Consider the following 12,435-nt stretch of genomic DNA (forward strand, 5'->3'; position numbering starts at 1 on the left):
AATTTCTTTATGGTTTTTCTCGTCCTACTTTTTCTTTCTTAATTTATGCCAGTGAACATTCCATAAGGAGAAAAGGGAAACTAAATCCATTTACCAAAGGTAAGAAACCGAAAAGAATACTCAATATATATTAGTATATATCATCACATAATATAATGGAAACATAGGAAATAGTAAGACAACGAAATGTGATACCTTTTAGCTGTTGCACAATATCTTTAAGTAAGCTTTCTTATTTTTTCAATTTTGAAAGTTCAGCCTCATACTTAGTCAGAGCTAATTTTGCTTTTTCAAATTCTTCCTTCTAAAGCTTGACACTGTCTTGATATGTAGCAGTATTATTTATCATCTTATCCCAAGCAGGTATTTTGGACATGTTACTTTGCCATCAATTCCATCACAGTAGACTATACATTATAACAATGGAGTAAAAACAAAAATTAACTTCCTTCAGAAACTGAGGTCACTGATGTATAGAAGATGATAATTAATAGTTTTAACTTTATTATGAAGCAAACAACCCTTATAATGTATGTTCACAACAAAAGTTTTTTGTGACTACACAGCTTAGGATTTTAAGATAACACAACTACACAACTTAGGATTTTAAGACAATACTACATAATACTAACAGAACCAAATTAAAGACAATAAAAAAAACTCAGAGGCAAATAAGAGAGATCATGATATCAGGCTTCAACCCACAAAAGGCGTTCATACCACACAAACTCATTTTTCCCCTGTTGTTCCTTTTTTCTAGGGAGACCAAAAATTGCACAAAAATTCATTACACACTTATAATCTAAATTACAATTGGAGAAGTTGCAAACTCTTTGCAGCACAAACAAAAATTCCAGGAAACCAAAAAGGAAAGATAGGAAGGGAACATGAAGAATTTTAAGTACCCCATTCCTGGTTGAATCGAAACCACTCTTATCAACCTCAGGGTCCAAATCCCCTACGTACAACAACGCCATAATAATCACATTCGCAGCACCTACTGTCGGGCTGCGAAGGAGCGGTTGCGACGCGGTTTTGTAGTGGACGCGGGTTCATTGGCACCCTCTTCTCCTTCTCTCTCTGTCTTTGTTTTCTTCTCTGCTTCGTTCTGCCTTTCGCCTCGACGTCAACCACCGTCTCCCCCACCCTTCCTCCTCCACCGCCGCACGTGCCCTCCCTATCGCCATCCTTGAGGAATGCATTGAAGCTCGCCACTGTCAGATCCAGTCCCTCCTTGTTGACAACCAGCACCTCGCTGCTACCCACGTCGCCCTCAAGCAGGACCTCGCTGCATTTCTGTTTTTTATCATCTCTTCTCTTTTTTTAAATTTTTTATTTTTTAATGAAAAAGGTGAAGAAACAAACATAGAGTTAAACCCCAAAATGGTCCCTGAGATTGGCGTCGTGCACTAAAATCGTCCCTGAGATTCCAATTATACCAATTACGTCCCTGAGATTGACAAAAATGCATGACCTATTTTTCATTAACGACGTGATGACATGGCTTGATGACATGGCCCGTTAGTGACACGTGTCACTTCATGATTTGGCCACGTGTAATGGTATGATGATGTGTTGACTAGTGACACGTGTCATGCTGATGTGGATAGTTATGCCACGTGTCACAATGCTATTTGGCCACGTGTCTGTTTGTGCCACGTGTTGCAACCGTATTTGTCCACGTGTTATCCATTATGCCATCATTGTAGATGCACCAAATTAGTCCATTATTTTGTATTAAGTGACTCATTTTAGTCTCTAAAATTGAATCTCGTGCACCAAACTACTCCTTTCACCAGTTTTTTCTCTTTTTTTAAAAAATTTAAAATTTTCAATATCTTGGATGCACTATTTTCAATTCTATTTTTTCACATATCGTTTAAATACAAGTGTTGTTATAAAAAATTTTAAGATGTTAGTTTTAATTATATAATTTTTTCTATAATAATTTAACATTGATAAATTTTATAATATATAAATATGTTATTATAAAAAAAGAATTATATGATTGATTAGACAAATTTTTTTATCAAAAAATATGTGTTTTTAACAAAAAATTAAGAATTAAAATACACATTTTTTCTGATTTTTATGAAATACACGTTTTTGTTGTGTGTAAATGGGTTAGATTGAAGGCACTTCAAGCACCCCCACTACCATCTTCGAAAGATGTCGGAGATGCTAATGGGGGGTGCTTGAAATGTCTTCACGTCAACTCCAAGACGGTGGTTAGGGGTACCCGCAAGAGAAATATTTTATAAAAGCACTTGTATTTAAATAACATATGAAAAAATAGAATTGGAATTAATAATGGATTCAAAGATATTGAGAATTTTGAATTTATAGAAAAAAGGAGAAAAAACTAGTGAATGGACTAGTTTGGTGCACAACATTCAATTTCAGGGACTAAAATGAGTCACTTAATGCAAAGTGAGGGACTAATTTGGTGCATCTACAATGATGACATAATGGATGACACGTGGACGAATACGGTTGAGACACGTGGCACAAACAGACACATGGCCAAATAGCATTGTGACACGTGGCACAACCATCCACATCAGCATGCCACGTCGTGTCACTGGTCAACACATCATCATACCATTACATGTGGCCAAATCATGGAGTGACACGTATCACTAGCAGGCCACATCATTAAGCCATGTCATCACATCGTTAATGGAAAATGAGTTAGGGACTAACATGATGCATTTTTGTCAATCTCAGGGACGTAATTAGTGCAATTGGAATCTCAGGGACGATTTTAGTGCACGACACCAATCTCAGGGACTATTTTGAGGTTTAACTCAACAAACATATATATGATAATGAGAGAGAGAATGATTTTGGGAGTGATAGAGAGCTGAAAGTGTGAAACAAAATGGTTTTAAATTTGAATTTCGTTAAACTCCCGCCCAATATTCTTCTATATTAGTATGTTACACTTTAGTTTTTATTATTTTATTAAATTTTATTGTTTTACCACTTGTCAAACATTTACCCTATACACTTGTCATTGTATAAGATTCAACACTTGTCAAACAAAGACCACAACTACATTCTTATTATATATTAAATAGATATATTAAATAGATATTTATGAGTTAGACCGAAGTCGAATTTAAATAGAACCGGACCTATCCTTAAAAGGTCACTATGGCCCATTTTAACCCGACACAAAATAAACTAAATTGACCTGATGTAAAATTATTATATACAAATTTATGAATTGTATATACTACAGTAATAAAATTTTACTTTTAAAAATTAAATTTAACAAATGTTATATCAAAATAAATTATTTTAAAATAAAAATAATATCGTAGAATATAAAAATATTAATTAAAATATAAAAATATAATATGACATTACTAATTTCACTTTAAAATATATATTTTATTGTTAAAAAATTTTTTTAGATTGAATCGGGTGACCCAAAGCATGATACGAACTCATCTAAAAGTAACAACGAGTAGAAATGACAAATCTGAACCAAGTAAAATATGCCTTGGGTCCACACCAGATTTCGAGTTAAGTCGGATCTTGAACAGTTGAACACCCCTAATTGTAAGCTTGTATACCAATAATGTTAAATGTACACTAAAATTAACTAGTAGTACAAATATATGTTGAAATATAAAATGCATATTAAAAATGAGTTAAACAATGTATATATAATGACTGATTTTAATAGTTGATTTTAGTATATAAATAATATTTTTTATTTTCTATTAATAATTTAGATTTAGAAGATAAAAAAATTATATTTTAAAATTTAAAAATTAGGATTCGAGTTTAAGATTTAAATTTAATATTTAAAAATTATAATTTAAAAAGTATTTCGATTCCTTTTTTTTCCAGGTTACGTTAGTATTCATCCTCTTTATTAACATCAAATAAAAATAATGACATTTTCTATCTATTTAATATTCGTTCCTGAAAGATACCCTGATATCCATTTTGGTCCCTGAAGATAAAATTAATCAAAAGCGTCCTCGAAAGATATCGACGTTGATGGCGTTCGCCCTTCCGTCATATCAGTTGTTAAGGTTACAACGTTTGCTGAGTTAAAACGTTAAGTTACAGCGTGGCTAACGTTAATACTGAGCAGATAAGTTTGTTTATGTAGCTCAAATTAGCCTCAATATTAGAACCCTAATCCTAATTTGAAGCATAAATATGTGTGATTCTCCTGGTAGATGACCTTGTATGTTTGTTCATTCGCTGTCATGATGAATGGAGGTCGCGGCGGTGACTTGCCATCTCAGTCTCTTAGTAGTCATGGTTCCAACTCTTCTATGCAACGGAGGAGGAAGATCAAGGACCAGACATGCTTTTGCGGGTTGAAGACAATGATCAAGAAATCTGGTACAAGAGAGAATTCAGATAGGTTGTTTCACACTTGTGCAAGATACCCGGTGAGTTAGGGTAAATTAATTTTGTTTTTCATTTTTCTATGTCTATTTTGTTGGGCAGTTGAAATTAATATTTTTTCTGAAAATATTCAGAAGGGAAGTCATTGTAACTTCTTTAGGTGGGTTGATGATGATGGGTATGAAGCAGGGGCAGAAACTGATGTAGTGGTTGGCAGTGACTATGATGAATGGAGATTGAATGTGTCATGGAGATTGGGTAGCTTGGAAGGTGAAGTTAGAGTAATGAAGATGCTAATAATATACATTTCAGTTGCAATGATTGTGGCTACTGTCATTTGTGCATCACTTTTGTTCACATGTATCTCCAAGTAAAGTTACACATGGAGTGTTATGTTGTTGTGCTTTAGGGGTGTTGTTAGAGGTTTGAAATTGAACTAGTTGATACGTAATGATGAAGTGACTTATGAATGAAATTAGGTGTTCCAGCTTTATTGTGTTTAAGTCAACATAAATTTGTTCTTTGAGCATGATGAGTTTCATTGAAAATACAATATGGTGATATTTGTAACCTAAATATAAAATTACCAAAAACTGTCTACATCACAATAGACATAATCATTGTTATAATCCATAACAAACATCATAATCATATCATATTGTCTTAGTAGATATACCACATGGGTAATCAAGGATCCACAACTTAACAGAACAAATCAAAAAAAGGTTTCTATAGCATTGTTCACCTAAACAAAACAGCATAATAGGCCTAACTAAAATATCCTGATAACACAACAATATTGTTTACACAACCGTGTTCTGGTGCGGAATTTAGAGTCCACAAACTAACCGACAAGTGCACCGGGTTGTACCAAGTAATACCTCAGGTGAGTGAGGGTCGATCCCACGATGATTGATAGATTAAGCAACAATGGTTGATTAATTTACTTAGTTAGACAAACAAAAAAGAGTGTTTTGGTATTCAGAAGCATTAAACAATAATTCAGAAATTTAATAAAGCAAGCAGTAAACAGGTTGTGAAATATGTATGGAGAAATAGTTAAGGCTTCAGAGTTATCTATTTTCCGGATTGACTTTTCTTACTAACTATTTTAATCATGCAAGATTTAATTCATGGCAAACTATATGTGACTAAACCCTAATTCCTTAGACCTTCCTAGTCTCCTCTAACTTTCATCAACCGCCAATTCCTTGGTCACTTAATTCCACTTAGAGGGTTAAATTCAGTTCTAGTTTAAATGCCACAGAAATCCTAATTACCCAAATATAAGAGGATTATATGTCACGTATCCCGTTAAGTCCAGATAATTAGAATTTAGGAGAAATTGTTTTCAAGATGTTGTTCAAGTAAAGAGCTTTTCCAAGTTATACAATAACTCAATTAGAAAGAGGGTCATACTTCCGTTCCACCCAAATTCATAAGATAAAGAACGAAAACAATTCTTGAAATATAAATCAGTATATGAATTAAAATAGAAAAATAATAGTATCAATCCATACAATAGACAGAGCTCCTAACCTTAACAATGGAGGTTTAGTTGCTCATGGTTCAGAGAGAAAATAAGGATTGTAAATTGGGATGAGGTGGAATGAAAAGTTAACTAATTGGAATTGAATCCCTCAAAAGAGAAGTTTCTTTTCTCTTTTATATCTAATCCTAATTAATTTAAAATCTATTTTCTAAAACTAAAATAATATCTTTTCCTATTAAAAATTAAAGTTTAAATCAGAATTAATACGAATCAGCGTTTTCTGCACGTGACGCACGTCACGCGTATGCGTCGATAGTCTTCTTCGCGTGTCACGCATACGCGTCAGGTACGCACACGCGTCGCTGTGCAACTTCGCTTTTCACGCGTACGCGTCAGGTACACGCACGCGTCGCCATGAAAAGCTCCAAATCACACGCACGCATCAGGTACGCGTGGTGCGTGGCAGAAGATAGGCCAATTAAGAGATTATAATATCATAGAACAGAGTTGCAAGTATAGCTCTTAACCAGCTAAAATCCGCCTCACCAATTTAAAAAGAGTGTCACAAAATATTTTGAATAGAAAAATACTGTGAGTATGAGTCCCAGGTCGTCTCCCAACGAGTTGCAGGAAAGGGTGCTATTTTATTAATTAGGAATTTTTCGAGAGTTTTGAGAGTTGAATAATGAGCAATTAAATAATTGTAAATTTAAGCAATAAAAATAAACTAAGAATAATTATTGATATTCTAAATAAAAAGCCTTGACTGGGGGAATAATTAATTGGAAGTTCTATCCTTGTTGGGATCTCTTAAGTGCAGTATTAAAAAGGTTGTTGTTTTCACTTAGTTAACCCGTACTAAATAAAGAAAAGTCAAGTGATTGAGCTAATCCTTATTCGCAAATCTTAGTCCTCTCCTTGGGAAGGTCTAGTGTTAGTAAATACAGAACTAGCCAACAACTTTCAATTTAACCAATACTTAAGCCTTCCAACTCAAGTGTCTCCTTTTAATCAACTCCCATGTCAAGTATGGAATCTACTCCATTGACATGGATATAATACTCAGAAAAATATAAGAAGACATAATAAATTAATTAAAATAAAATAGAGATTGAAAATTAATTAAAAGTAAAAGTAATTCTTTGCATCAACAATCCATGAAAATATTCCAATTAGAATTCTAAATAAAGTAAATAAGGATATGGAAGAGTAAGGGACAAAGTAAATAAACTAGAATAATGTCTTCAAACGGAGGTAATGACTTCTTCAATATCCAAAAGCATAAAACTAATTGACTATGAATGTAAAGAGAATCTAGAGGGGAAGTAATCATCTCTAAATTCAAATCTAAAAACCTAAAACTATCCTAATGAGAATATGTAAAGTTGTGTCAAGTTGCGTAAAGAGGTCTCTTTTGAGTCTCTGCATGTTCCCTGGCTTTATTCTGTGTTTCTGAGCCAAAAACTGGGTCAAAACGCGGCCTGAAATTGCCCCCAGCATTTTCTGTTAAAATTGCAGATCGCGCACGTCACGCATACGCGTCGTCTACGCATTCGCGTCATTCAGCGATTTTTCTTGTCACGCGAGCGCATCGTTCACACGTTCGCGTCATTCGTGCGGACTCCAATCCACGCGTACGCGTCAGGTACGCGTACGCGTCGCTGCATTTTTCTCTATTCCACGCGTTCGCGTCAGCCATGCGCTCGCGTCAGTGTTCGCTAGTCATCTCCTTAGTTTCTTGTGTTCCTTCCATTTTTGTAAGCTTCCTCTCTATTATCTAAGACATTCTTGCCCTATGAAGCCTGAAACACTTAACAAACGGATCACGGTATCGAATGGTATAAAGGAGAATTAAAATATACTAATTAAAGGTCTTTGGAAAGCAAGTTTTTAATCATAAACCAATACTAGGAAGGGATTATAAAATCATGCAAATCATATGAATAAGTAGGTAAAGGTTTGATGAAACCACTCAATTAAACACAAGATAAACCATAAAATAGTGGTTTATCAACCTCCCCACACTTAAACATTAGCATGTCCTCATGCTTAGCTTAAGGAGATAAAATAAATGAGTAGGGAAAAAGTAAGACTCATGTAATGCAATGCAACCTATGTATATGAATGCAACTATATGATAAAATGATTTTGTCTACTTAGTTAAAAATAAATAAGTTCTTTCAAGACAAAAATAAGTCAAATTCCACTAATTAAAATTCATACAGTAAAAGTAAGTAAACCTGTAGGAAGACAGCTTATGAAAGCAGGGAACATAGAATTAAGCATTGAACCCTCACTGATGGTGTATGTGCACTCTAGTCACTCTAGTGTATAGGGTAATCACTCTACTCTTCTTCTAATCATGCTTTCTAAACCTTGTTCTTCACCTAACCAATCAACAAGTATTTAATGTACCAATGCAAACATCATGAGGTCTTTTAAAGGTTGTAATGGGGCCAAGGTAAAGGTGAGGGTATATATATGGCTAAGTGAGCTATAAATTGAATCCTTGATTATCCTAAGATTTCACCTAACATATATACTCTATTTTCTTCTTAAATCATCCTTAGGTTTCCCAAAATTCTCCCACTTTTTGTTTTACATACTCATGCATCAACTTTCTCTTAACTTGTATCACATATGCATTGATTTTTTTATTAAACTTAATTTAGCATTAGGGTAGTTTTGTCCCCTTATTTATTTATCTAATTACTTAATTATTTGAAATTTTTGGATTTTTTTTTGCAGCATAAAAATAACATTACCAATGCACATGGATTTATAATTTTTCTTAGTTTCACATGAGTAGGTACCCAAATTTCCAATATTTTATCATGATACATTCCCTTATTAACCCATGTTCCCACAATTTTTCCATACTTGATTGACACACAATTCCTATCTTAAGCTAACTAAAGATTCAATTTGGGGTATTACTTATTTTTTCGCTTAAGGCTAGTAATATGGTAAAAATATAGAACAAATGGGATTAAATGGCTCAAATTGGCTAACAAAGGTAAATAGAAGGGTAGGCTATTTGGGGTAAGTGAGTTAATAAAACAATGGCCTCAACATATGCATGCATATAATACATTAAATATTGGACATATAGGATGGAAAAAAATATAGATTACAATCATAGAGAAGCAAACACACAAGAATAAAATTTTATGGTTAAATAGTGTAACCGTGTCATTAGGCTCAAATCTCACATGTTTGTGTGTTCTAGCTTTTAACTATGTTCCAAATACAACTTTCAAACAAGTTTAACACAAAAGTTTTTATTTAAATTAGTGAAAATTTTCAAAAATAGGATCTTAAAAAGAAACTTATTATTTTCAACCAATTAGAACATGCATGCAATTACCTATTACTATGCAATTTTATTCTATCTAACAAAAGAAAAATTAAATAAATATCCTATTCTATTGGTGTTTAAGGAAGAGAAATTACCTCCGAAAGTCAGGTACTGACTGACCTCCCCACACTTAAAGCTTGGCACCGTCCTCGGTGCCATCTGTCAGGAACAAAGGGAGGCTGGTAGCAGCATCTCCACAATCGGGACCGTCATGGCTCCCTGTGCTGGTAAATGAAGTAGAGTCCGGGGTGTCTGGGTCTTCTTTAGGTGGGTGATTTCCAACAATCAGCTCCTTGAGGTATGTAAATATGCGCTTGTTACGGCGCTCTCTTTGCTTTTCTTTCCGGTCAAGTCGGTCTAGCCTCTCAAGTATCTGATGTAGCAGTTGGTTTGTTGAAGGTACTTGTGATGTGGGGGGAGAAGGAATGTCTTCTGCTGGTTCTATGCTCCGGTTGATAGTGGCTGCTGGAGGTCTGATATACTTCCCATTGGGGACGTATTGATCATCTCGTGGAATTATGGCCTTGGTGTCCCCAGCTCTGTAGGAGACTCTGTCTGATGAGACTAGATCTGAAACTAAGGTGGGAAAAGGTAGGTTGCCCAAAATCTATACGTGTCCCATAGCATGCCGAATGTGTCTTGGTAAATTAAGGTGCTGGTCTGTAAGGATACACCAGAGTAAAACTGCCATGTCTACGGCGAAGGAGGACTCGTGAGTGCTCAGAAAGACGTAATGGAACATGATCTGTGCTCATACTCGAGCCTCCACAGTGAGTGCTGAAGCCAATATACTCTTAGGTCAAGATCGATGGTATCCATAAATCCATCTGCTGTCAGGTTGTGCTATAACTCTGAGAATGGCGTCCCAGTCAAATTGGTATGTCTGGCGTTTGAATGAGGCTTCTTGGAAAGCGTCCAATCCTTCTGGAGCAGGGGGAAGATCTAAAAACTCGTTGAATGGCCTCTTCTGTTATAAGAACTTGCTTCTGACGGACATAGACAGACTGCATGGTTGGCATGTGAAAATTGGAGTAGAATTCAACTACCCATAAAAGATTAACCTGCTGGTACTGTCTCCGTAGAAATTCCCATTGTCTTCGTTCAATTCGCGGCTCAACAAATTCAACAATGGTGGTCAGGAGGATGAGAAGGTGTTCGTTATTATAATTCCTCTTAGCCAGGATAGGGAACATCTACTCACAGTAGCGGTTAGGGAACCGCGCAGTGTCCTTTGCTGGAAAAGCTTTTTATTTTTCATCGACCTTGATGATCCTCTTGATTTGTTTTGTTGAGGGCTTTACTGCTGTTGAAGATAGCTCTGCCACTAATGTTCTTTTTGTTCCTTTCCTTGCTGGTGGTTTAGGAGTAGCTTTCTCTTTACCCTTCTTGGTGGCCATCCTGAAAAAGAAAAAAGAAAATAACTTTAAAACTTTAAGGGTTAGAGCAAGGAAGAAAAGGGTACAGGTGATAATCAATGCACGGTAAAGAAGGATGTCGTTAACACATGGTCTAGACTACATGTGAAAAGTTCATCAATGGAAATATAGCAAGTGCATGTGATGGCAATTAAATGCAAGATGTTTATTAGCATGCTGGCAAAGGCATGAGTAGCATAGATCAAGCATTCAATGTCCAAGTTAGATTACCAACCCTTTCAAACTAACAACCTGTTTGTATTGACAATTATATTTAATTAATAAAATATAAAAGGAGTTTTGTGAAAAACAGGCATTAGAATAGTAGAATAGAGGAATATAAAAATAATGCATAATGCCATACGGGCTTTTTCACAAACACATAGCATGCATGGTAAATATGTTATTGAAAGTATTAATTTGAACATGCAAGCAACCCTTTAAGAAGTAATATTGATTGTCAAACAATTCCACAATAACTCACAAGCAAAATATAGAAGTAACTAATCACCCAATTATATTTCTAACACCAATTAAAGGAATAAAAAGTAAAAAAAATAAAGAAAAAGAAAATATAGATAATGAAAGTAAAAGAAGAAAACATAAATAAAAATAATGAAAAAGTAAAAAATTAAGAGAGAAAGAAAAGAACCTTGATAATGGATGTGAATAATAAGGAAGGGGAAAGTAAAAAGTGAGAAAGAATAAAGAAGGAAGAAGAGAGAAGAAAGAAATAAGAAGAGAAAAGAAAAGATTTAGATTTGGGAAGAAAAAGATAAGATATCTTGGCTGATTTGGATAAGCTGTGCGTCACATGTGACGCGGACGCGTGAGTCACGCGATCGTGTGGTGGGCGATAAGTTCAGGTGACGCGGACGTGTGGGTCACGCGATCGCATGACCTGTTTTGTGCTATTGGCGCGAGTGCAGCCGTGCGTTCGCGCAACTCTCTGTTTTATACTCATTTTGCCAAATTTTGAGGTGACGAGTTCGCGTGGGTGACGCAATCGCGTGAATGGCCTGATTTTGTAAAACGACGTGGCCACATGGGGTACGCGGTCGCGTGGTAGGGCTGGTGCTTCCAGCACCATTCCAGCCCTACTCCATCATAACTTGCTGCCATATACCTCTTTTACGTCGATTTTTAGGGGCACGCGATCGCGTACGTGATATTTTCATCTCATACGGCTCCTCCTTTATGTGTATAATGATAAAAAAAAATGAATACATTAAATCAAAAAAAGATTCCAGTGGGTGACGCGGACGCGTGGGCATGTTTGTGCCTAAGGCACGCCTCCAGCCACGCTTTCGCGTGACTTTCTGCTTCTCTTCTCCTTAGTTTCTAATGCACTATGACGCCGCGTCAGCGACGCAGACGCGTCAGCGACGCTGGCGCGTCGCGTGCCTCTCTTCTCTCTCTTTTTTTTAATATTTAATGCAGTATGCAAATGCAAATGTAGGCTATATGCAGCTATATGCACAGATTATGAGAAGAGTCATTAACAAAATAGAATAAGGTAAAATAAAACTAAGACTGAAACTGAACGATCATACCATGGTAGGTTGTCTTCCACCTAGCACTTTGCTTTTACGTCCTTAAGTTGGACGTCTTCAGGCTCATTCTGCTTCTGTTGGTGGGTCTTCCAAAAGGAAAACCTCTATTTCTTTGAGATCCTTCGTCTTCTCTCCATGATAAAGCTTCAGGCGATGTCCATTGACCTTCAGGAATTTGGAGCTAGAAGGATGACGCAGGTGGAAAACTTCGTATGGCTCTGCCTTCTCTACTCTATATGGACC

General features: G+C 35.6%; 1 protein-coding gene across 1 annotated transcript; it reads left to right on the forward strand.

Moving 5' to 3' along the window:
* The first annotated feature begins 4,199 nt into the window (after nt 1-4,199).
* Nucleotides 4,200-4,748, forward strand: LOC110267250 (uncharacterized). Its single transcript, XM_021112436.2, has 2 exons — nt 4,200-4,418; nt 4,509-4,748. The coding sequence occupies exons 1-2, from the start codon at nt 4,200-4,202 to the stop codon at nt 4,746-4,748; spliced, it is 459 nt and encodes a 152-aa protein (XP_020968095.1).
* The last annotated feature ends 7,687 nt before the right edge of the window (nt 4,749-12,435 follow it).

The sequence above is a fragment of the Arachis ipaensis genome, chromosome B9 (assembly GCF_059453495.1).
Source record: "Arachis ipaensis isolate K30076 ecotype BB chromosome B9, ASM5945349v1, whole genome shotgun sequence".
In the NCBI taxonomy this organism is placed as follows: domain Eukaryota; kingdom Viridiplantae; phylum Streptophyta; class Magnoliopsida; order Fabales; family Fabaceae; genus Arachis; species Arachis ipaensis.